Source organism: Carettochelys insculpta, chromosome 16, assembly GCF_033958435.1.
Source record: "Carettochelys insculpta isolate YL-2023 chromosome 16, ASM3395843v1, whole genome shotgun sequence".
NCBI classification, from domain to species: domain Eukaryota; kingdom Metazoa; phylum Chordata; order Testudines; family Carettochelyidae; genus Carettochelys; species Carettochelys insculpta.
In genome coordinates, this window is record NC_134152.1 from 13,190,197 (window position 1) to 13,217,121 (window position 26,925).

General features: G+C 45.6%; 1 protein-coding gene across 1 annotated transcript in view; it reads right to left on the reverse strand.

The window, feature by feature from the left end:
* GRIN2A (glutamate ionotropic receptor NMDA type subunit 2A) overlaps positions 1-26,925 on the reverse strand; it is a 476,283-nt gene that overhangs the window by 75,995 nt on the left and 373,363 nt on the right. Inside the window, exon 10 of the mRNA XM_075010498.1 lies at positions 1,978-2,138. Within this exon, the coding sequence (XP_074866599.1) occupies positions 1,978-2,138 (161 nt within the window). The remainder of the gene's footprint in view (positions 1-1,977; positions 2,139-26,925) is intronic.

Below are 26,925 nucleotides of genomic sequence, written 5' to 3' on the forward strand. Positions count from 1 at the left end.
AAGAAAAGCTAAGTAGTAGAATAAGATGTTAAGTGAGATTGCCACACTGCTACTTCATTAAATATTTGGCTATCATGAGTCTCTTATTTGATTAATACATTTGGAATTAAATCTTCAATGAAAGTGAATAATCTCTATCTTTTATTATGCTTAATTTTGATAGTTTTAAATGGGTTTTAGTAAGAAAATGTCCAATTCTGAAGATAACCCATGAGTTTATACAAGATTATCACAACTAATGTTGTGTTGTTCAGAAGTTGCTACTGTATGTGATATGCAAGCAGTGAGATAAACCATTGGGGTCAAATGGATGGAAACCAACCTTTCATTCAAAGGGAAAAGAAATGTTCAAAAAGAAGAAGGTAGTATACAGTGTTTACATCTCAGGGTATGTTATCATAGAATCAGAAAATACTAGGACTGGAAGGGACTTTGAGTGGTCATCGAGACCAGCCCCCTGCCCTCATGGCACAGCCAAGTACTGTCTAGACTATCCCTGATACACATTTATCTAACCTGTTCTTAAATATCTCCAGAGACAGAGATTGCACAACCTCTCTAGGCAATTTATTCCAGTGTTTGACCAACCTGACAGTTAGGAACTTTTCCCAATGTCCAACCAAACCTCCCTTGCTGCAGTTTAAGCCCATTGCTTCTTGTTCTATCCTCAGAGGCCAAGAAGAACAAGTTTTCTCCCTCCTTCTTATGACACCCTTTTAGAAAGCTGAAAACCGCTATCATGTCCCCCCTCAATCTTCTCTTTTCCAAACTGAACAAGCCCAATTCTTTCAGCCTTTCTTCACAGGTCACGTTCTTTAGACCTTTGGTCATTCTTGTTGCTCTTTTCTGGACCCTTTCCAATTTCTCCACATCCTTCTTAAAATGCGGTGCCCAGAACTGGACACAATACTTCAACTGAGGCCTAACCAGTGCTGAGAAGAGTGGAAGAATGACTTCTCGTGTCTTGTTCACAACACACTTGTTAATACATCCCAGAATCATGTTTGCTTTTTTTGCAACAGCATCACACTGTTGACTCATATTTAGCTTGTAGTCCACTATAACCCCTAGATCCCTTTCTGCCCTACTCCTTCCTAGACAGCCTCTTCCCATTCCATATGTGTGAAACTGATTGTTTCTTCCTAAGTGGGGCACTTTGCATTTGTCTTTATAAAACTTTATCCTGTTTACCTCAGACCATTTCTCCAATTTGTTCAGATCATTTTGAATTTTGACCCTATCCTCCAAAGCAGTTGGAACCCCTCCCAGCTTGGTATCATCTGCAAACTTAATAAGCATACTTTCCATGCCAATATCTAAATCATTGATGAAGATATTGAACAGAACCGGTTCCAAAAGAGACCCCTGTGGAACCCCACTTTTTATACCTTTCCAGCAGGATTGAGTACCATTTTAAAATATCTTTCCTAGCATAACATAAATAACTTTCCTAGTATAACATAACATAACCCAACAGCTATTTCAAAATAATTCTGAAATAGCAGTTTGCTTATTTTGAAATAAGTAAACCTCACTGCAAGAAGAATAGCACCTATTTCGAAACAGCTATTCCCAAATTCGTTTGGGGAATTTGGGAATAAGGGAATTTCAAAGTGTGGGATTTATTTTGAAACACCCACCTCTATACAGCCAGTCTGAGTTTTGAAAGCAGCACTTTCGAAGCGCAACTGGACACCATTATGCTAATGAGGCAATGAATATGCATGTCACTGCCTCACTAACCTGTTTCTAAGTGCCTCATTAACATGCTTCTTCTGAAAGGGAGGGGCATGTGTAGACATGGCCACCACATGCAGATAGGTTTTTCTACCCTGTGGTTACAAAGCCTATCTCTGAGGAGAACCATTCAGCAAGAATCAAGGCAGGGTATCTGATTGCCACTTATCATTGTTAGTGTAAGTTCCTCCATTTCTATAAAGCCTGCAGCATTCATTAAAATAAGTCAGAACTGCTTACCCAGTTTTCAAGCTGACCAAAGCATCCTCAACACCTTTCTGATTATACTTTGTCATATAGAGATGCATATCAGGGTAGTTGTTTCTGATGTTTCTCTCCGTGCTCCCATTTGGAACGGTTCCAAATCGAAACGGGGGTGAATAATCGTATGGTCTTTGAAACTAGATAGAAGGAAAGAAACATTAAGAAGAGGCATGTAAATACATGGCGTAAGTGAGACAACTCTGTCAGACTGATTTCTTGTTAAATAATACGCATACAAAGCCTGAGCTTTATCTAACTAAAAGCTCCTCATTTTGTGTTTCTGCCATGCTGGATTAACATATCCTGCAAAAGCCCCTTTTGTTGCTTGTGTAGCTGTATGGATATGCTCATGCCCACAGTGACATCAGCCCATTTCTGACATCTACTATTCTCTCTCACAGCTTGTAGGGAGTCTTGTGATGGCACCTGATTTGTCCACTGGAGGCTTGAGGCAATGGAACCCTTCCTTCAAAAACAAAAATTTAAAAAAAAAGGGCGAGTAAAACAGTGGGATGAACAAGTGAGGTACAGTTACAAGCTACTCAGAAAATACCTCTCTCATGTGAAATCCTTGCTAGATGTGTTCTTTTATTTTGTGTAGTTTTAGGTGAGAATTTGCTTGGTTGACACAGATTGCATAGCAGACTGCATAGGATGCAAGGAGCCTTCCCTTTGCTTGGCCTCTGGCCCAAGGGACCACAAGGACTGCACCAGACCAGCACCTGCAGTGTGCTTGCCCATGCAAGAAGAAAGCATGAGGTCCAAGTGTAGGAAGTGGTCATGAACCAGCACAGCTGCTTTTGTGTAGATGGAAGCTTTGAAACCTTTGAAAAGTGACCTCTGACAATTTCAGTTGGGATAGTGCACAACTGAGCCCAGCCTCGACTTATTAAAAACAGACAAGCTACGGAGCTAGGCAAGTAGGAATGAGCAGGCACCACACTTGGGCTTTTAGGTTTCAGACTGAGTAAACATTTGGATAACATTGTAAGGAAATTGTTACCAGAAGTGAAGGTTAATTAAAACATTTAGCTAAAATTGTCCCTAACCTGAAGTAACCTGACTAATGAGCAGCTTCAATTTAATATGACTAAAAGCAGTCAATTGTTGGAAAAACATTATCTATGATCCTCTTGCCACAGTTTCAGTTGTAAAATGCTTTTTTTGTTATTACTGTAAAGGTTAGAGTCCTAATTCATCTACTGTATAGTGTGGTAGTCTGCCAATATTCATTTACATAGCAGTTGCTTCCTTTGGGCCGCAAAGATAGTACTTCATAAATTTTGCTCAGAATTCACAGGCTACAATGCCAAATGTTAGGCAGATTGCCAATAAGCTTGCCTATAAACTATTTGCTCTAGAAACATTTTCACTCATGCCACACCTTGACTTTAGACTCAGAATTGGTTTCTTTATGCAGTATATTTTCACGGGATGGTATTCCAATTAAATACTTAATTTTAATGAAATTGATCACAAATTAGTGTGAAACCTTACTTCCATTTATTTTTGCTGCAATATGTTTTCTACTGTATATCTCTGTTTGCACATTCACAGTGCTTTTCTGTTTAAAGGATTATTTCCCTACCTTATCTTTGCCAGTTGATTCATGCTTACCCTAAAATCAAACATTTATACTCTGTTCATACTTCTTGTGAAGCTCTCCCCCTCAGTGAACATTCTCAGTTAGTATGCCCTGGTTTTACACAGAATTGTAACTTCCCAGTTCATCCTTCAGTGGGGATCTTCAGGATCCTGATGTCTTTGCATACTTACTCATATTAATGGGATGTTCTTCTTTCACCAACTGAGCCATTATCTGGAGTATATCCCTAGTTGGGCTCCCACTTATTTGATGGCATCACTTTCTACCGTTAAATGTGTTTGGTGCAGGGCTTTTTTTCCAGTAGTTGCATTCAGTAGGGCCCCACTTCTCGTACACAGGTTTGGCTTGGCTGCCTCTTCCACAGCACCTTCCTCTTCTTTTGACCACATAATGGCAGCCTGCATGAGTTCATGGAACTTCTTAGCAAGCTCTTCCTTAAACCTCCTTTTAATTTCACAACAGAGGGAGTCATCCCAGAACCCCAGCACTCACTGTTCTTTCAGAACCATATCTGTGTTTGGAACTTGTTGAGGGTCTTGCTGCTCCAGTTTGCTCAGTCCGTCCGGGATGTCATGGGCGTATGCCCATACTGCTTCACCAAGCTCCTGCCTTTGCTTAAAGAACTCCTTTAGTGGGGTTCTAATAGGTGCCATGTCTCCATACACTTCTAGAATGACTTCAATTACCTTTTCCACATTTTTTGTTTGCTACTACAATGAACTTTACTGTGACCTTGAGATACTCCTCTGTGAAGTCCACATGATCTTCTTCAAGTAATTTTAGCTCATAGAGCTATTTTCACGTACTTCAGTGACTCCTGTACTGTAATGTCTCCTGGTTTAGTCACAAAGCCACCAAACTCTGTGACCTTCCACTCACAGGGACATAGTAAAGGGTTTCTTAGCTTCTGTTCCCTATTAGTTTATTACTTCCTTAGCCAGTGATAAGGTTTCTCTGTGTTCAGGTCCTCCTTGTTGAAATGCCTCAGTTTGTTCTGATAATCAGCACTGAAGTTCAGCAAACTCAACCTGTAGTTCTTCAATTCCAGAAATGGTAGGGTCCTCAACTCAGCCTGGACAGTGCTACAAAAAATCAACCAGTAAACCAGTGCGGTGGATGCTGAGGATAAGATCCTGATTGCGATGCTAATTATGTAAGCAAGGGAATGGTGTTGCTATTCAGGGGAACTTTCTTAGGTTCTACACTATTTCAGTAAAATGGCCCAGTGAAAGGATCTGAATACCCGCTCCCACTTCCTTTACTCAGAGGCCTCCCTGACATCAAGCATTCCCTTCCCACTTTGCTGTGTGGCAGAGTCCTCATAACCCCAACAAACTTGAGCCTAGGATTGACCTGTAACCTTGACCCCAAACCTTGCTGTGGCCATCTGGGGCAAGCCCTCAGATATTCCCACTTCAGGGTGCTCTCAGCACACTGGACACTTCCCTGAGCCACAGGTGATTGCATACAGTTAAGAGCAAATACAGTATATTAAACAGCAATCAATTCAAAATGAATAAGGAAAAATGGAAAAAAGTTAATGGAAAACACATCATTCTGTTCAATGGCACAGAGACCGCACAGTCTCTGGAATATAAGGGCAATTCAGTCTGTTCCTCAAAGGTCCCAGGCTTCCTTCTAGGTCCTGGCTTTGCTGCAGGTCAGAAACTAGCTCTGAGTGGCAGGACCCTTCTCCCCAGCATCAGCCACCCCTACTCAATCTGACCTTCTGCTCACCATACCCAGCTCCAGCACGTTCCTGCCCCAACTCCACTTTCTACTGAACTACCTCTGCTGTCAGATGGTTCTGTGGCTGTGGCTTGCCTCCCAGCATAGATATGGTCTCTGTGTTGTGTCTCAAGTTCAGCTCTATGCGCTGTTTCAGGAAGTGTGGCTGCAATTTTCCTCCCAGCAGAGGCTGTGGCTGGCATGACTCTATTCGCAAGCTCAGCTCAGCTCCCTACCCTCAACTTAGCTCAGCCCCTCTCTGTCTGACCTGACTAACCCAGCTCACATGGAGGACAGGACCCCTTTTCACTCCAGTTTCCTGACTCCCTCATTAGCCTGCCTGTGTTGTCTGGCAGGCTGACCTGGAGCACTGTCCTGTTCCCATTGTTCCTGAGCATCATCAGTCTCAGGGTCCTGATTTCCCAGTGGCCTTTCCCTGAGAGTGCAAGGGAATGGACTTACACCTATCCTGCCTGTAGGAAGAACTGGAACAGCCACTCCATGCTTTTGGGGGCCCCGTGGCATCTGCTCCAGCCATTCTATGGACAGGATTACTTGGTGCAGGGCATGGTGGTGGCAGGCAGGTGGTGGCAGCAGAAGCAAGACAACTCCTCTTGGCCTCCTCTACACTCAACAAACAGGTGGCATGAGTGGCAACCTGCTCCCCTCTTTTGCATGGCCCTCTGAGCCCTATTTTTCCTGCCCCAGGTAATCCCCAGCCCAGCTGGTTGGGTAGAGGTTAGGGTGTAGCAAGGTAAAGACACAGCAGCAGAGGGGAGCTGCACCTTGGGTATGGGGGGTGGGTGCCTCAGGATCTGCCCCTCCCACTCAGGAGGGTCCACACTGCACTCAATGACCTCTTGCGGTGCCCTTCCAGTTCTAGTATCCTATGAGTCTATGATTCCTTTTGGTACTGTGCACTAGGCAGCCAATGTCCTGCCCACCCTCACCCAAGTTTTAATAAGGGGTGAACAGCAATATTTTCAAGAAATGGATTTCAGACTGACAGCCAAAATTCAACTCCAAAACATTTATTTAGTACAGAAGTGGCTAATAAAGTTCAAGTAATTCAATGAGAAAACAGAATAAATAACACAGCAGACCAATCACAAAACTCAAATACTGAAATCCTAATACTGGAAAAAAAATCAAAAGAAGCAAATAGTGCAAGAAGAAATCCATAGGCTGGACTTTATTGCCACAAAACTGTCAACCAAGTATAGCCGCGATCAAATTCTTAAAGGAGTTAAATTTGGCAGAAGTGATTGTCTGTTCATGTTCTGCAAATAACCAAATAACCTAAATGCAATGAATACATTGACTGAAAATAGTTCACTTAGTCTTAAGTAGAAATCTGAAAAGCTCAGTCATACTGGTAATATCTATTCTATGAACGGACATAGGTTGAAGAGTACATGTTGGTGCATCAAAGGCCTATAAAGCTTGGATATGAGGAGGTAGCAAAAGCCCCACACCTGACGAGCACTACTTACGGACTCAGGTTTTCATATATTTTCAATAATTCTGAAGTACTGTGAAGGGAACTAGAATATAGGGCAACTGTCAGGAAGCAATTTTCTTTTTAGACTGTCAAGCTGCGTCTACACGTGCACGCTACTTCGAAGTAGCGGCAGTAACTTCGAAATAGCGCCTGTCACGTCTACACGTGTTGGGCGCTATTTCGAAGTTGAAATCGACGTTAGGTGGTGAGACGTCGAAGTCGCTAACCCCATGAGGGGATGGGAATAGCGCCCTACTTCGACGTTCAACATCGAAGTAGGGACGTGTAGACGATCCGCGTCCCGCAACATCGAAATAGCGGGGTCCTCCATGGCGGCCATCAGCTGGGGGGTTGAGAGATACTCTCTCTCCAGCCCTTGCGGGGCTCTGTGGTCACCGTGGGCAGCAGCCCTTAGCCCAGGGCTTCTGGCTGCTGCTGCGGCAGCTGGGGGTCCGTGCTGCATATACAGGGTCTGCAACTAGTTGTTGGCTCTGTGTATCTTGCACTGTTTAATGAAAGTGTGTCTGGGAGGGGCCCTTTAAGGGAGCGACTTGCTGTTGAGTCCGCTCCGTGACCCTGTCTGCAGCTGTGCCTGGCTCCCTTATTTCGATGTGTGCTACTTTGGCGTGTAGACGTTCCCTCGCTGTGCCTATTTCGATGTTGGGCTGAGCAACGTCGAAGTTGAACATCGACGTTGCCAGCCCTGGAGGACGTGTAGACGTTATTCATCGAAATAGCCTATTTCAATGTCGCAACATCGAAATAAGCTATTTCGAAGTTGGGTGCACGTGTAGACGTAGCCTCAGTGAAGTATTTTCAAGTTCGTTTTTGTTAATAACAAAATCTTGAAATTAAATACAGAAAACTTCAATTTTGATAATAAAAGGCAATTTCCTGTTATTCAAAAGGCTACCAAGTCATTCTTAAATAATTTATATTATGCCTGCTGCTAGCACTGCCGCATATATAGGTAGTAAGATGGAGGACCTGAAATACATGCCCATGTATCACAGGCCTAGACAATGATGGTCAGGACTTTGATAATAGACAGCAAAGTGAAGCTGTGAGCAAGAGGCAGGCCCTGCTCACAGAAGTGGGCAAGAACAGGGCTGATATTACAGTAAAACTCATACCTAAGAAGTACTAAGCACAAGCTGTAAACATATTCCAGAAGAGTTATAACAGAGCCTCTCATTAAGAAACCTCTCATTATCAACACACACGCCACAGATAACATGAACATACCAACCCAGGTTCAGGCCAGGGTTTTAACTGACAGAACAATAGTGACTGAACCCTGATATACAAGGTAATGGTGGTAACTAGGTAACGTCAGAGGGTGGCCACTTGATACATCAGGAGTGACGGATAACTTGTTTGTACTTTTGTGTAAGAAATGTACCCCAAGTTCGTTGTCTTTGTCCATACTAGGGGGCAGTGTCCCATTCCTGGCACTGACTAAGCTGTGGTCATTGTCATGGGCACACACTCTTAGTATCCTTGTTGGGTCTACCAGGTGTTATTACTGGGCTTCATTTGCAATTAGCCTGGTTGGGCACCTTTGATCCTTATCTGATTTTGTGGTCTTTGGAGGCTCTCTCGGAGTGTATTACACATTAGCCATCTGCACAGGGCTAATGTATGTATGCAGAGGGAGTACATACATGCAAGCCGAACAATTATCATCACTGAATGAACAGGAGATCTGTCAAGACAGCATAAAATCATAGAACAATAGAGCTGGAAGAGACCTAAAATAGACATCGAGTCCAGCCCCCCTGCTCTAGGCAGGACCAAACCCATCAGATCAGCCCTGCCAGGGCTTTGTTGATGCGAGACTTACACACCTCCAGGGATGGAGACTCCACCACTTCCCTGGGTAGACCATTCCAATGCTTCACCACCCTCCTAGTGAAAAAGTTTTTCGTAATGTTCAACCTGGACCTTCCCAACTGCAGCTTGAGACCATTGTTCCGTGTTCTGCCATCCATGACCACTGTGAACAGCCTCTCTCCAGCCTCTTTGCAGCATCTCTTCAGTAAGTTGAAGGCTGTTATCAAGTCCCCCCTCAGGCTTCTCTTCTGCAGACTAAACAGTCCCAATTTTCTCAACCTTTCTTCATAAGTCATATGCTCCAGCCCCCTAATTATTTTGGTCGCCCTCCGCTGGACCCTCTCCAGTGTATCCACATCCTTCCTATAACTGGGGGCCCAGAACTGGACACAGTACTCCAGATGCAGCCTCACCAAAGCCGAATAAAGAGGAATAATCACTTCTCTGGATCTACTGGCAATACTCCTCTTGATGCAACCTAATATGCCATTAGCTTTCTTGGCTACAATGGCACACTGTTGACTCATGTCCAGCTTCTCGTCCACTACAACTCCCAGGTACTTTTCTGCAAACCTATTACTGAGCCAGTCAGACCCCAGCCTGTAACAATGCTTGGGATTCTTCCGGTCCAAGTGCAGGACTCTGCACTTGTCCTTATTGAACCTCATCAGATTTCTTGCAGCCCAGTCTTCCAATTTGTCTAAGTCAGTCTGGACCCTGTCCCTACCCTCCAGTGTATCTACCTCTCTCCGTGGATTAGTGTCATCCACAAACTTGCTGAGGGTGCAATCCAACCCCTCATCCAGGTCATTGATAAATCTGTTGAACAGAACAGGACCCAGAACCGAACCTTGGGGCACTCCACTAGAAACTGACCACCATCCCGACATTGAGCCATTGATCACTACCCACTGGGCCCTGGTGACTTCTGGCGATCACTGATCTAGGACCCTCCCATATGACACGTGTATGAGCTGAGAGAACAGTCTTACTCTCATCTTCATAGTTTGTTTTATTGGTATACCTTTCTGCTCCAGATGATTCCTTTTGAGTGACTGATAAAAGGCCATTATTCATACCTTACTTGATCCCTCAGAGAGATACCTGCATTTGAACTCTCTTCCTTTCCAAAACCCATGGCAGAGACATGTTCCTGATTTACTGCCATCGCAGGTACAGCATGAATTAGAATTACAAAAAGTATTACAGTCCGCCATCAAAAATTCAGATAGAAGCTTCTGTCCAACAATTCTGATGACACTGTTAAAATGTCTGCACTTTTGCTGAGAACATGCCTCCCAGTCTCAATAGACAGATACTTACAAGCTCTTGTCAAGCAAGCATACTAAAAATAGAAGCATGATCTCTGCAGCATGGCTAGTCACCTGAGTATAGATAGAGGCATGTGGCAATTTGGAAACTAGTCTGTGCCACTACCTGTGCCACAGTGTTCACATCTCTATTTTTAGTACACTAACTAACACAGAACTTGAGCATGTCTATTTATCCAGGTTGTCTATGTAGGCATAGCATGTGTTGCCGAAATAGCAAGTGTGAGGGATAGAGACAGGGCAAAACCTTTATTCCAACTAACCAGTCAGCCAGGATGTCTCACAGCTTAACTCTGCTGTACTCTGACAAAGATGCAGTGAAATATATTGTTGTGGGCCTCTCTAAGCTTTATGAAGATTGGCTTATGAATATGAACATGCATAACTTGAAGAAGCTTTAGGCAAAACAGGTCATGTAACATATTTTAAAGTTACAATCTGCTGAATTTGTATGTTCTATTTTTGGGCCAATATCATTCTTGCATGTGATACTAGGAATATGAAGTGTGAATCTGGTTGTAATTCTAAGTGTACTATGGAGAGCCATTAGTGATACTCTGGAAACATAATGGCTCATTAATTAAACCAACAATCTATGAATGGTTGTGTTTACCCTGTAAGTCCAAACTGTGGATGGTCCTATAAAGACATGTGACTATGCTACATGGCACCGTATTTTACCTGAGATAAGAACAACTGTTTTGAGTAAAAATTAGCATGTAACAAGTTGCTCAGTTGTCAGGGCTTTTCTCACTCCACACTCTGAGTGCAGAAAATGAGGTCCTGTAAAAACTTAAAACATCTTGCCTATATAAGGCTTTGCTTTAGCAATCTCTCCAAGGTCACAGATTCCTTGATTTTGGAGGGTGCTGCCACCACCCCAAGTAGAACAAACAAACAAAAACAAAAACAAAAACAAAAACAAAAACAAAAACAAAAACAAAAAAAAAACCTTTAATCCAGGAAAACACAACTTGGGAATGTCTCCCTGTAAGATAAATCTGAGCCCGTATCACTCCCTTAGGAGAGAGCTTGGGAACAAAGAGCTATAATTTGATGGCTAGCCTTTCAGCCTAAGGCATATACAGAGATATCTCAGGACACAGGGATCAAGTCATTTGCTTAAAAAAAAAGGAATTTATTCACAAAACAAGAGAAAATATATCATACTGGTTACAGCACAGATAATTTCTTCCTTGGGGTTCAGTTTAAAAATTACAGGGGAAAAAAGTAAGTCATTAACCAAAGTAACAAGAAACAAAACAAAAAAAATTAGTCCATACTGAATTCAAAATAACCATAACCCAATCGTGTCTAGCCACACATTTCCTTTCTACTTATATATCTATGGTTGATTTTGAGAAGGTTAGGATATTTTCTGGATTTATTCCCTGCTGCATCAGCCACACAGACACAAGACCCCTCAGACTGCAATTGTTCCCAGTTCAAAAAAGTCTCTCTTCCTCCCATTGGCTTACTTGACCATCCCTTGTGGAAAGTTGTCTCTGTAATGGTTAACCATTTCCCTGAATTCATTCATGACAGCAGTGTATTAGAATTAGCTGGCACCTTTTGTTTATTTTAATGTAGTAATTTAATTTAATCCGCTTTCGACTGCAATTACATAAATTCTACTTTTTATACTTAATTTTTTTTTGTTTATTATCAAGTCCAGTGTAAATAATTGTTACCTGGGATGGGAAGGAGCAACCACTCTCTTTCATCTCTCTCTTTCATTGATGAAGTGGGCTGAACATCTTTATGAGATTTCCATGTGTTAAACTTCTACACAGGAGCAGATGAATTTATTTGGAGTTTTGGTCCGCTTTTAAGGATTGGTTTTGCTGGGTGTTATCAGTGGCCTTATAGCTGCATCCTCCCAGAGTTGAGCTGGTTCAGTGTCTGTGGTGCTCTGTAGGGTAGCAGTAACTCCAACTCTGTGCCTTGGATGAGGGAGAAGAGAGCTTCTGGCCCAGCAGGAGTGGGCGGTAGGGCGCCCCAGAGGGATGGAAGGCTGGCATCAGTGGCTTGATCAGCACAGTGGATGACAATCCCAAGGGAACTTCTGTGATCCAAACCCCCACCCCACCCCCCTCTCTCTTTGCTCCCTTGTGCAACACTCCACATAAGGTACTTACTTCTTCCAGGGAGCCAGTCCTGCAACCTTGCTGGTCAGGACCCAACTGCCAAATGCTTTCCTGAGAAGCTCCTAACAAACGGCTGCCCCAGAAAGCGTCCCTCTGATCAGGTCCTTATGAGCCCTTTCCTAGTTGGCTTGGGCTCTGTGCAGCCTCCCTTCAGCCTGCTTTAACAGCCCTTCCCATCCCAGGTTGGGGCAGCTGCCCCACTACATGGTACTACATGGTACATTTTGTTTATTTTGGCATAGTAAGTGACTTTGATCTGTCCATTTTCACTTTCAATCACTTCAACCTCTTATGGGAAGATGAAGGGCAGCCATCAGTGGCAAAGGAATGACTTAAGACCTACCTAGAAAAACTGGATGTACACAAATCCATGGGTCTGGATTTAATGCACCCAAGGGTACTGAGGGAAGTGGCAGACATCATTGCTGAGCCTTTTGCCATTATCTTTGAAGACTCTTGGAGATCAGGAGAGATCACAGATGATTTGAAAAATGCAAAGGCAGTGCCCATCTTTAAAAAAGGAAAGAAGGGCAATATGGGAAACTATAGACTGGTCAGCCTTACCTCAGTCCCTGGGAAAATAATGGAGGGGATCCTCAAGGAATCCATTTTGGAGCACGTGGAAGAGGGGAAAGTGATCCAAAGTTGTCAACATGGATTCACCAAGGGCAAGTCATGTCTGACTACGCTGATTAACTTCTATGATGAGGTAACAGGCTTTGTGGATGTGGGGAAGTCAGTGGATGTGATACACCTTGACTTCAGCAAAGCTTCTGATACAGTCTCCCAGAACATTCCTGTCCATAAGTTAAGGAGGCATGGATTGGATACATGGACTATAAGATGGACAGAAAGCTGGCTTCACGGTCATGCCCAATGGGTAGTGGTCAATGGCTCAATATCCAGACGGTGGCTGGTTTCAAGCAGAGTGCCTCAGGGCTTGGTTCTGGGGCCGGTGTTGTTCAACATCTTTATTAATGGCCAGGATGAGGAACTGGACTGCACCTTCAGCAAGTTTGCAGAAGACACTGAGCTAGGAGGAGAGGTAGATTTGTTGGAGGGTAGAGATAGGATCCAGAGTCGCCTGTATAAATTGGAGGATTGGGCCAACTATGATACAATTCAACAAGAAGTGTAGAGTCCTGCATTTGGGATGGAAGAATTGCAAGCATTGTTATAGGCTGGGGACCGACTGGCTAAGCAGCAGTACAACAGAAAGGGATCTAGGGATTATTCTGAATGGAAGGTTGGACATGAGTCAACAGTGTGCCCCTGTAGCCAAGAAGGCTAATGGCATATGGTGGTGCATTAGGAAGAGCATTTCAAGCAGATCTAGTGAAGTTGTTGTTCCCCTCTATTTGGCACTGGTGAGGCCATATCCGTAATATTATGTCTGATTTTGAGCCGCCTAGTATAGAAAGGATGTGGATTTCAAGGTCCCTTCCATTCCAATAATTCTATGTGCTGGAGCAGGTTCAGCGCAGGGCAATGTAAATTATTAAGGGGCTGAAGCACATGACCTGTGAGGAGAGGCTGAGGTATTTGGACTTATTTAATTTGCAGAAGAGAAGGCCAAGGTGACTTAATAGCAGCCTTCAGCTTCTTGAAGGGGTGATCTAAAGAGGATGGCGAGAGACTGTTCTCAGTGGTGACAGATGGCAGAACAAGGAGCAATGGTCTGAAGTCACAGAAGGAGAGGAGGTAGGTTGGATATTGGGAATGTAAGAGTCCCGAGACGCCCAGCCCTTGGCCTAAGGCGGGCGGCACCCAAAAAGGGGTTAGAACACCCGCCCTGCACTCAGTTCGGGGCGGTCAGCAGTTCACCGTTACAATCCAATACAGGCCCCAGCCCTCAGTCTAGGGCGGGGCAGCAGTTCTCAATAGCAATACAGTACTGGCCCAGCCCTCGGTTCAGGGCGGGGCAGCAGTTCTCAATAGCAATACAGTACCGGCCCAGCCCTCAGTTCAGGGCGGGCAGCTGTTCACAATAGTAGTACAGTACAGGCCCAGCCCTCAGTTCAGGGAAGGCAGCAGTTCAAAGCCATAATCCAATTCCGGCCCAGCCCTCAGTCCAGGGCGGGGCAGCAACACAAGGGTTTGAGCACAGGCCCCAGCCCTCCTTTTGGGGCGGGGCAACAGCACAAGGGATTAGCACAGGCCCAGCCCTCAGTTTGGGGCGGGGCAACAACACAAGGGTTTAAGCACAGGCCCAGCCCTCTGTTTGGGGTGGGGCAACAGCTCAAGGGATTAGCACAGGCCCAGCGCAGGCTGGCCCTGTCAAGGAGGGGGTAGGGGGTCGCAGGCCCTCCCACTCCACTGCGACCCGGCCCGGGGCCCTGGGGGTCGCTCACACACAACCCCGGCAGTGGGGACCCAGGCCGCAACACACTGCCATGGGTTTGGGAGCGTCGTTCCCCGGGCCACTTCCTACCTCTACCTCCACTGGCAGAAGGTCCCAGTCCATCTGGTCAGGGGGTCCCTCTGGGTCGGTCTCCTCCAGATCGTCCACCTTCGGGGGCTCTGGCCAGTCGCTCATATCAACGTCATTGGGATAGTCGGGCGGTGGTAGCACAGGGGACCCGAGGCGATCCTGGGCCTGAGGGCTGTAGGGATCTGCCGGGACTCTGGGGCAGGCCGCTCCTGGGGCTTCTTCCAAGGCGGGGGTCTCTGCCGGCGGGAGGGTCCTGGCAGGTCTGGGAAGTCCGGGTAGTCCCTCTGGGGCATCTGGATCCAGGGCTGTTCGGAGCCACTGGGGGCTTGCTCCTCCGGCAGGGCCGGGCGGCGACAGGCCCTCTGCCCTTGGCGCCGGGGAGCTCGTGCAGGCACTTCCTCCCTGCCCGGAGGCCCAGGCATTAATGGGTCCCCATCCCTGCCCTTGGCTCTTCTAGCCCTGGGCCCCGCCCTCTGAGGGGCGGGCCTCTGGTGCTCTGGCTCCGGGCCCGCCCACCAGGGCCTCTGCACAGCCTCCTCTGCCTCTGAGTCCACAGGAGGCCATACTGACTCACTACAGGGAACAAACTACTTCACCAAAAGGGTTGGTGAAGCACTGGAATGTGTTGCTTAGAGAGGTGGTGAAATCTCCATCCTTGGAGGTTTTTAAGTCCTAGATTGACACAGTCCTGGCTGGGATCACTTAGATCCTGCTTGGAGCAGGGGGCTGGACTCGATGACCTCCTGAGGTCCCTTCCAGCCCTATGATTCTATGAAATCCTACTTTTTACCTACCAAATATTTTAGAAACTGTGTGTCTTTCCATCCGTCTGTGAGTGCATTTGTTCAAGAATTTCTCCTAAACAGTAAGAGCTAGGACCACCACATTTGGTATGCAGCTTTCTCTTATAACAACTTACAGCAAGGTCAGGGTTGTTGTTCCAGGACAGTGCAATATGTGTAGAATGTGATAGTTTCTCAACAAATGGAAAGGAATGGATATGATAGCAGGGGCAATGATACTCATGAACGACTACCGGGGTGGGGCAGCTAGCATGGAGACAGCTACCTCATGTAGCCAAATGGTTGTGTAGACCATAAGTTAGCTAGCTATAATGAATGACTAGTCAAGTGCAAGATGTAGGTCTCAGAGAAATGACAGGAAGCTTAGTTAATTTAGCTCCAGGTCTGTTTTATAGTAGTACATTCTGATGTTAAATTGTAATACACAGTGGCCGTGTCTACACTAGCCCCAAACTTCGAAATGGCCATGCAAATGGCCATTTCGAAGTTTACTAATGAAGCATCGAAATGCATATTCAGCGCTTCATTAGCATGCGGGCGGCCACAGCACTTCGAAATTGATGCGGCTTGCCGCCGCGCGGCTCGTCCCTACGGGGCTCCTTTTCGAAAGGACCCCGCCTACTTCGAAGTCCCCTTATTCCCATCTGCTCATGGGAATAAGGGGACTTTAAAGTAGGTGGGGTCCTTTCAAAAAGGAGCCCCGTCGGGATGAGCCGCGCAGCGGTGAGCCGTGTCAATTTTGAAGCGCCGTGGCCTCCCGCATGCTAATGAAGCACTGAATATGCATTTCGGCGCTTCATTAGTAAACTTTGAAATGGCCATTTGCATGGCCATTTCGAAGTTTGGGGCTAGTGTAGACATAGCCAGTGATATTAGTATTAGCAGGTTTTTTTTAATCTGTTTTTTGTTTTTTTTTTTTCTGGTGGAACGCATCGGAACAGAGTTCCGGCACATTTTTTCCATTAGAACACCAGAAAAATTTTCACCACCAGTTCTGCAGCACTGCAGGGACTGGGGCAGGAACCCACACTGGACCCACAGCAGCATGGGGACTGTGACGTTAAAACTGGACACCCTAAACCCTATGAGGAATCATCAGACTGAGTTCTGGAACCTATTTTTCCTAGGGAAAAAAGCACTGAGTATTAGGAAGAAACTTTGTTCCATTATGTTAAAAGACTCTGTACTCTGACTCTGTACTCTTTGTCCCATGCTGCAATTATGTAAATGCATTGTTTGTGTGAGTGAGAGACAGAATGTTTTTAGAAAGATAAGTGTAAAGGCCACTGCATATCCAGATGGACAGAGGAGGGGCCGGGGGCCCAGGGACACCAAATAATTATCAACCAAACTAAGCCCATTGAAAATGAAGGCTGGACTGGGTCAGATTGATGGACCATGAAGCCAGTGGTAAGCACCTCTTGATGTGGAATTGATAATGACCTTTCACCAGAGGACAACACCCAGGAGGGGTCATCAGCATCCTGCAAGAACAATGTTCAGATATAAATATATTATAGAAGGGCTAACTGTGATGCTCAATGGCTACGTCTACACTAGCCCCAAACTTCGAAATGGCCACGCAAATGGCCATTTCAAAGTTTACTAACGAAGCGCTGAAATGCATACTCAGCGCTCCATTAGCATGCGGGCGGCCGCGGCACTTCGAAATTGACACGCCTCGCCGCAGCACAGCTCGTCCCGACGGGGCTCCTTTTCAAAAGGACCCCACCTACTTCGAAGTCCCCTTATTCCCGGGGTCCTTTTGAAAAGGAGTCCCGTTGGGACGAGCTGCGCAGCGGCGAGGCGCGTCAATTTCAAAGTGCCGCGGCCGCCCGCATGTTAATGAAGTGCTGAATATGCATTTCAGCGCTTCATTAGTAAACTTCGAAATGGCCATTTGCGTGACCATTTCGAAGTTTGGGGCTAGTGTAGACACGGCCAGTGACTGATTAAGGCCTGACAGGGCAAAATGCATAGGCTTGCATGGAGAAGAAACCCTTTGAAAAGGGGGTGTCATGTATCATTCTTTAGGTTCCATCTTGCCATGACATGGAGCACCAGTCTGGACTGGCAGAACCCAGCTACCTCCTCATACCTGACTTATCTGATCAATAAGTTGGGGCAAGTAACAAACTGGTAATTATAAAACCTACTGGATATGTGTGTGTGTGTGTGTGCGTGCGTGCGTGCGTGTAAGCACATGCTACTTTGCTATATTATCGCTAAATGTGGCATATTTCCTTATCCCCCTGAAAAAGATCCCAGGTGCTTCTTTTAAACATAATACCCAGAATGATCCCCAGCTGTGGGGAGCAGCTGTTGGCCATAAGCATGGCCCCTCACCATCCTGGCCACTCCCCAGGAGCACCTGCTGTCTGGGACACGTGGCCCCTGCTGCCCCAGGCTGACTACAGGGAAAGGCTGGCAAATGGGCAGCATAGCTCCTGCCATCCTGGGAAGATTCCAGAAAGAAGCTGTGGCCATTACCCTGTGCCAGCTTCAGGAAGGAGCTGCTGGCTGCCCTGGGTCCCTCACCATCTGCCCTTAGACCCACACACCTTTTAACTCCCTGCCCTGACTCCTGACTGCTCCCAACCCCTGTGTAAGCCCTCCATCCCATTCTCTGACTCCTGCACCCTCACTCCTGCCTTGCTCCCCTCTTTGCCCCCACCCCTGACTTCTGCATCTCTACACCCTGAGCCTCCTGTCCTGAGCCTCCTCTAATTCACCAAGCCCCTGCTCTGGCTTCTGCGCCCCCAAAACCCCTAGCCCTGAATGATCTGAGCAACACCTGGTAAGTGTTTTAAGACTTAATACAAACACTTAATACGCTTAATACAAACAGATTTATGTGGTATTTCAGTCCCTTGAGGGCTGTGATCCTGGAGGTGGTCAAGGCCCTATAGCTGAGCCATCTCACAGCTGACCCAGTTCAGTGTGTGCGCTGCTCTGTTGGGGGCTGTTACCCCAACTGTGCACTTTGGCCAGGGAGACCAGAGCTTCTGGCCCAGTAAGACAGAGTCATGGCATGCCCCAGTGGGCAGGTAGGTGGGCTCAGGGACTGATCAGCACACCAAGTGACAGCCCCAAGGGAACTTCTGTGATCAAACCTTTCAGAGTCTTTCACCTGGCTCTTTAAAAAGGCATCCTTTGCTATAATAAGGAACAGCTGCTCTGAATGCCAACCTTTCTGCACTTACTTGTGTTTATATAAAAAGCACACCAAAGCTTTTAAATATCCTTTTAAATAAAAAGGGATGTCACAACATAATTTTCTCGTTTCTTCTAACCTCCCGAAGTATTGTGAAGAAGTTTCTGAACACCCACTTCGAGGACATGCTGTGCAGGTACTTCTGGTGTGACAAGAATCACATGGAATTCAGTGACTCACTTGCAAGATTATTGGAGAGAAGGTAGTCACAAAGGTTTCATAGCCAAGGACAAGGGCTTTGTCACCATATACTTAGCCAAAGAAAAAGAAGGAGGGAAAAGCAACATACTCCTGGGGTGGGAAGGTACTGAATCTTGTGAGTCAGGAACAGCCACTCAAAAGAGGGATAGGTCTCTCCCAACTTCTGCTGTCCTTCATAAATATGTCAACAAGTGAATTGACAATTAACAACACCTATGCCTGGCTGGGATTACTCCATTACCGTAACTACACTGACAACTGAGATTGACTTTTCAATTGTGACCAGAGAAAACAAGAAAAAATTGTATCAATTCACAAGCCCAAAATTCAGACAGTAACAGGATATATGAGTTTCTTTATGACCAGTTACTTAAAAATACATAACCCTAGAGTGTCTCTTGAACAGATCTTTAAAATTACTAGAGTTTTTCTCTATCTCTTCGGACATGTCTATTTGAATTGAGTTTCAGGATTGGTTGGTTTCTCCCCCACACAGAATCTAATCTTGCTGAGGGTCTGAATTTGCCAAAGAAAACCACTAATGATAAATTCCTGGGTGTTGTATGAAAATCATTAGGGAATCCTACTGATGAGTACCAAAGGGCTAAAGAGAAAAAACATGAGGTTATCCTCCTAACTCAAGCTCACTTTTAATTAACATTAAAAAAATGTTCTTTATTTTCAATCTTTGAAGGCTGAGAACAATGCCGTCCTTGGGTCCCTTTCAGCCCTAGGATGCTGTGAGTCTATGAACAATTCAGGGGACAGGTTGGGGAGAAATGTGTGTACCTAAAAGAACATCTTGAGACAATTCTACCATCCACCCAGGATTTCCAGATACTTTAACAAAGTTACTGAAAATATTTAGCTCCTCTTTTACTTAATACCTGCTTGTTAGTTAGAAAGGAATCTAAGGAATTGTAAATATCAAAATCATGTCCATAGATTGGGTAAATGTTTAATAGAAATGTGGAAAGGAATTACTGTCATTTTCTGGTTCAAGATTTATCTTTGTCTGGGAGAAGGGTGGGCCAAAATCCATATGCTAGGTCTACACTACAGATATCCTTCAAAATAAGACCTTTTCATAGAATCATAGACTTCTAAGCTGGGTCTACATGTGCCCCTTCCTTTCGAAAAGGGCATGTTAATGAGCAGGTTCGAAATATGCTAATGAGGCACTGCAATGAATATGTAGTGTTTCATTAGCATAATGGCACTGCGGCGATTCAAAAGTGCGGCTTTTCGAATGCACGCCGCCTGTGGAGACGGGACCTTCTGAAAGGACCCCCACTCAGTTTTCGAAAGCCCTTCTTCCTATCTGTGATTGGAAGAAGGGCTTTCGAAAAATGGGGGTGGTCCTTTCAGAAGGTCCCGTCTCCACAGGCAGCGCGCGATTTGAATAGCCACACTTTTGAATCACCATGGCTGCCATTATGCTAAAGAGGCGTTGCATATTCATTACAGTTCCTCATTAGCATATTTCAAACCTGCTCATTAACATGCTCCTTTTGAAAGGAAGGGGCACATGTAGACCCAGCCCTAGGGGTGGAAGAGACCTCAGGAGGTCATATAGTCCAGCCCCCTGCCTAAAGCAGGATCAACCCTAACTAAATCATCCCACCCATGACTGTGTCAAGCTGGGATTTAAAAACCTGTAGGGATGGAAATTCCACCACCTCTCTTGGTAATGCATTCCATGTGTTTAACCACCCTCCTGATGAAATTGTTTTTCCTAATATCCAATCTACTCCTGTCCTTCTGTAACTTCAGACCATTGCTCCTTGCTCTGTCACCACTGAGAACAGTCTCTCTCCATCCTCTTACAGCTCCCTTTCGGGAACTTAAAGGCTTCTATGAAATCGCCCATTGATCTTCTCTTCTGCAAACTAAATAAGCCCAAATCTCTGAGCCTCTCCTAATAGGTCATGTGCTCCATCCCCTTAATCATTTTTGTTGCCCTCGGCTGAACCCTCTCCAATGCACCCACATCCTTTCTATACTGTGGGGCCCAAAACTGAACACAATACTCCAGATGTAACCTCACCAGTTCCAAATAGTGGGGAATAATAACTTCTCTCGATCTTCTGGAAATGGTTCTCCTAATGCACCACAATACATCATTTGCCTTTTTGGCTACAAAGGCACACTATTGACTCTTATCCATACTCTCATTCACTGTAATCCTCAGGTTCTTTTCTGCTGCACTGCTACTTAGCCAGCCGATCTCCAGACTATAACAGTACTTGAGATTCTTCGGTCCCAAGTGCAGGATTCTGCACTTCTTGTTGAACCTCATCACATTTCTTTTGGTCCAATCCTCCAATTTGTCTAGGCCACTCTGGACCCTATCCCTACCCTCCAATGTAACTAAATGACCTGCTAGCTTAGTGTCATCTGCAAATTTGCTCAGGGTGCAATACATCCCCTCATCCAGGTCATTAATAAAGATGTTGAACAATACTGGCCCTAGAACTGATCCTTGCAACACTCCACTAAAAAACGACCAGACACTGAGCCACTGAGCAGTACCCGTTGGGCCCATCCATCAAGCCAGTTTTCTATGCAGTCCATGTATCCAATCCATACTTTCTTAACTTATGGGCAAGAATGTTGTGGGAGGCTGTGTCAAAAACTTTGCTAAAATTAAGGTATACCACATCCATTAACTTCCCCATGTCTACGCAGCCAGTTACCTCATCATAAAAGCTAATTAGATTGGTCAGACAAGACCTGCCCTTGGTGAATCCATGTTGACTATTCTTGATCATTTTCTCCTCTTCCAAGTGCTCCAAAATGGATTCCTTGAGGGTCTCCTCCATGATTTTTACGGGGACTGAGGTAGGGCTGACCAGTCTATAGTGCAAGTCATGTCTGACCAATCTGATTAGCTTCTCTGATGAAGTAATTAGTTTTATGGACATGGGGATGTCAACGGATGTGATGCATTGCACCCTCAGGAAATTTGCAGATGACAGTAAGCTAGGGGGACAGGGTAGGGAGACATTGGAGTGTAAGGATGGGGCATATTGGGATGCATTAGGGGAAGCATTTCCAGCAGATCTAGAGAAGTTAATATTCCCCTCTATTCAGCACTGGTGAGGCCGCATCTGGAGTATTGTGTCCAGTTCTGGGTCCCCAGTATAGAAAGGATGTGGATGCTTTGGAGAGGATTCAGCAGAGGGCAACTAAAATGATTAAGGGGCTGGAGTACATGACCTGTGAGGAGAGGTTGAGAGATTTGGGCTTATTTAATTCGCAGAACACAAGAGTGAGGGGCAATTTTAAAGAACCCTTCAAGTTTCTGAAAGGGGGCTCTAAAGAGGATGGAGAGAGACTGTTCTCAGTGGTGACAGATGGCAGAACAAGGAGCAATGGTCTGATGTTACAGAGGGAGAGGTGTAGGTTGGATATTAGAAAAAGCAATTTCACCAGGAGGGTGGTGAAGCACTGGAATGTGTTACTAAGAGAAGTGGTGGAATCTCCATTCCCTAGAGGTATTTAGTTCCCAGTTTGACATAGTCCTGGCTGGGATGATTTATTTGGGGTTGATCCTGCCTTAGGCAGGTGGCTGGACTAGATGACCTCCTGAGATCCCTTCTATGTGTAGTCCAAGGACCAGTGCATTTCAGCCGAAGCCCTGGGAGCTACAAGTTGTGGACTACAAACTGCAGCATGCTGGGAGGACTCTCTTGTTCCTGCCAGGATGTGCACCCTGCCCCCAGCAGGGTCTCAGCAGAGACTGAGCTGAAGCAGCGTGCAGGCGGCAGGCAGAGGAGCGGGGCTGCTGAACTGTGATCCTGTTTGTGTTTTTCTACAGGTAGGGCCAAAAAGGGCTTTTTCGGCACCCAGGGAAGAGTTTAAGTGACACAGAGGGAGGACATGCACTTGGCTGTTGTGGGGCTTAGTTACTGTGGGAGTTAAAACATGTTTGCACGGGGAGTTATGCTGTAAAATGTGTACCCTGCCCCCAGCAGGGTCTCAGGAGAGACTGAGCTGAAGCAGCGTGCAGGCTGCAGGCAGAGGAGCGGGGCTGCTGAACTGTGATCCTGTTTTGTGTTTTTCTACAGAACAAAGCCTGTTCTTGGTGGTTTGCCTGGGTGGGTCTGGTCTGAGGTACACACACACATTAACACACGACGCAGAGCACACCAAGGAGCCTCCAGCCTAGTCTCCCAAGTTAACCTCACACTGGGCTATTGGAGAGGAGGGGTTACATATGATTCTATGATTCAGTCATTAGGAAAAGGCAGATGTTAATAACAGGGACTTGATCATTCAGAACATACACAGCTGGGTTTGTGATGACTGAGAGAACCATATGGTGACTTGCCAGCCGGGCGGAAAGGTTGTGAATCTCTCAAGACGTCTAGATTGACTTATGTGTAATACTGGGGAGGAGCTGGTGGTACCAATTGTTACATGTGGGTAACAATGACACAGGGAGGTTTTGGAGACCAAATTTAGGCTTCTAGAAAAGAGATAGAAATCCAGGACCTCTATGGTAGTGTTCTCTGAAATACTTCCCGTTCCACATGCAAGGCCATGTAGGCAGACGGAACTTCAGTGTCTTGAGATGATGGTGTAGAAAGGAGGGGTTCAGATTCATTGAGAACTGGGGAAACTTTTGGGAAAGGGGGAGCCTATACAGGAAGAATAGAAAAGAAATACAAAAGAAAAGAATACAAAAAGAAACAGTAACTCTGTCACTTAACATTAAAAAGGTCATAAGGCAGTTTTTAAACTGATGGCTGTGGGAAAGCCAGTGGGTGAAGAGGAGCACGTTGATCATAGAGCGACATCTTTTAGGGGAGGGTCTATTAATAGGGATTCTCTATGTTCTAGTGAGGAGGAGAGAGTCAAAGATGATAAAATATGGGTAAGATCAGATGAGAAACAATCAAATGAAAAGGAGTTTTAAACCAGGAAGTGGCACACAGTTAAATAGTGATAAATTTTTACAGTGCTTATACACAAATGCTAGAAGTCTAAATAATAAAAGTGAACCAGAGCGTCTCATAATAAAGGACGATATTGATATAAGAGGCATACAGAAGCTTGGTTGAATGAAGACAAATAAGGGGACACAGTAATACCAGGGTAGAAAACATATCAGAAGGACAGAACAGATAATGCTGGTGGGGGAGTGACACAATACATGAAAGAAAATGTTGAATCAAATGAAGTAAAAATCTTAAATGAACCAAAATGTTTCACAGAATCTCTGTGGAGTCTCTGCTCCAATAATAAGAATAGAGCAGTAGGGATATATTACCTACTACCTGAGGATAGTAATAATGACTATGAAATGCTAAGGGAGATTAAAAAGGTTATCGAAATAAAATACTCAGTAATAATGGGTGATTTTAACTACCCCCATATTGACTGGCTATGCATCAGCTCAGGATGGGATACAGAGATAAAATTTCTTGATACCTTAAATGACTGCTTCTTGAAGCAGCTGATTCTAAAACCCACCAGGGGAGAGGTAATTATTGATTTAGTCCTAAGAGTTAAATATAACTGGACTGCTTGGAAGTAGTGACTAAAATGTAATAAACTTTATCATCCCGGTGGTGGGGAAAACACCTCAGCAGACCAACACTGTGGTATTTAATTTCAGAAAGGAGAACTACACAAATATGAAGAGGTTAATTAAAAAGAAATTAAAAGGTACAGTGCCAAAATTAAAATCCCTGAAAGCTGCATGGAAACTTTCCAAAGACACCCAAATTGAAGCCCAGCTTGAACATATACTCCAAATTATAAAAAAAAGCCCACAGTAAAAGTACCAAAAAAGTGCAATCATGGCTTAACAACCAGGTAAAAGAAGCAGCGTGAGATAAAATGGCATTGCTTTAAAAAGTGTCACTTAAATCCAAGTGAGGAAAATAGAAAGGAGCATAAACTCTGTCAAGTTAAGTGTAAAAACATAATAAGGAAAGCCAAAAAGGACTTTGAAGAACAGTGAGCCAAACCTCAAAAAGTTTTTAAGCACATCAGAAATGTGCTAAACAACCAGTGGGGCCCACTGACCGAGATACTAAGGGAGCTCTCAAAGACAATGAGGCCTTAGTGGAGAAACTAAATGAATTCTTTGGTTCAGTCCTCACAGCTGAGGATATTAGGGAGATTCCCAAACCTGAGACACTTTTTAGGTGACAAAAATCTGAGGAAATATCCCACACTGAGTTTGGACAGGAAGTAGAAAATGAGAACCCTGGAGCTCAGCTGCAGCTGAGCCACAGGAGAGTCCAGATATCTGTTCTTCAAGAGCTCAGTGCAGCCCTGAAGTGGATCGAGGCCTTGCTGCCAGGGGAGGCATATGAGGACCTGAAGGAACTGCTGGAGCTCCCTGCCATGGACTACCTCTAGGAGATGGGACCTTTGGACCAGGGGACTCTACACTCAGCTTGTGGTTGGAAGCAGCTCCGAGGGAACAGACTCTAGTCTGGTCCTGCTGCTCGACTGTCAGTCAGAGTTTTGCCTCTGGAATATATGGTGCCCAGCTGGAGATCAGCTGACATTGCTAGAGCCCTAGCCTAGGATGCAGTGGAGTCAGATGGACATTAATCCCCATAGCCCTAGCCACTGAACCCTAAGTATGGCAGCCACACCACCAAAGGCCAGGATGCCTGTGTGCCAATTATCCCCTGCCTGTGCCCCAGGCTGTTTTGGAGCCTATCCCCTCCTGAGCCTCTAGACTGCTAGCTCTGCTTTGATACAGGCCAGAGCCCCAACTATGTATGGTTCTGCCCCACCCAGAAAGAGCCAGAGCTCCTCCACAGACTATTTGTAGCTGATTACCCTAACCAGGTGGCTACAGGCTAAAGACTCACATCCAGAGGGCCAGAGCTCCCTGACAGCTTGCTAATTATAGGCTAATTATTGTTTGCCTCAACCAGGTGGCTTTGGGCTAAAGACAGCTGTGTTTCTTCCCACTCAAAGGGCTGAAACTCTGCCCTTTTGGATGGTTACTTGCAATGTACTTGTAGAAGGCGCTGTGGCCTCCCTTTCCTTTTTGAGAGTGAGGGACCGCTAAAGGCCCACACCTAGGAACAAGCACTTCATGTGGTGACCTCTATTGGGGATGGCCCTGTAGTGGGGCAGCTGCCCCACTCTAGCAAGGGAGGGGTTAAGGCAGTCTAGAGGGAGCCTGCTCAAGCCCTTCCAATCAGCAAGCAGCTTCAAGGGAGCCAACTAGAAGGTACCTTGCTGGGGCAGCCCTAATCTAAAGGGCTGCCCAGCAGCACAAAGGGAGTTCTCACCCTGACCAGTAAGGGAGGAACTCAGTCCCAGTAGGGGAGGGAACCGATGACACCTGCAGAGAACAGTGATGGGTAGACACAGGGAAGCTGTAGAGATGCTCCAGACTGTTACCTCTCAGGCGGTGACCTTGATACCTGAGTCAAGAAGGCATGCGGGGGATAGGGAAATGGTCCAGGGAACCCTGAGAGAAGTTAAGGGGAGTGAAGGAGGGAAGGACAAGGCTGTTGTCATTGGATCACTGGGTCAGGACCCAGAGTAATGGGTAGGCCTGGGTACCCCCTTTCCTTCTTGTACTATACCTTGCAACCAAGGAATGTGGCCTATACAGACAATGGCTTGTCTCTGGGGTAAAGGGCTATGTTTTAGGGCTGCAGGTGGCCACAGTGGCAATGAGAATGGAGTAGTAGGCACTGCTGGAAGGCATTGTCCTGAAGAGGACACTGGGGTCCAGGAGCAATGTGGGTCCATGGGGACACACTGGAAAATGGAACAAACAATGGACTCACATCCATAAACTAAACTGATTTCCAGTTTGACCAGCAATAGGTGCTGTGGTGGTGAGTTGACCCCACTACTGGTGCCCACAGTTCTTGAACCCTGGCAAGGCACAGTACAGCCAACTACTACAGTTAAACTCAATCAAAGGTACTATTATCTAGAGATAAACACAGAAATCGGAGTCCAAAAGCTTAAGGTGAAAGCCAGCTACAATTCTTGTCATAGGTGGTGAAGAGAACTAAGGGGGCTTGCGCTGTTGCTGCCCTTACATAGCCAGGAAAGGAACCTAGCACCATAGGGTGTGAGTGCACCTCTAAAACTACTGCTGAGCAAAACTCTCTGGCTTCAGTGTGCTGGACACA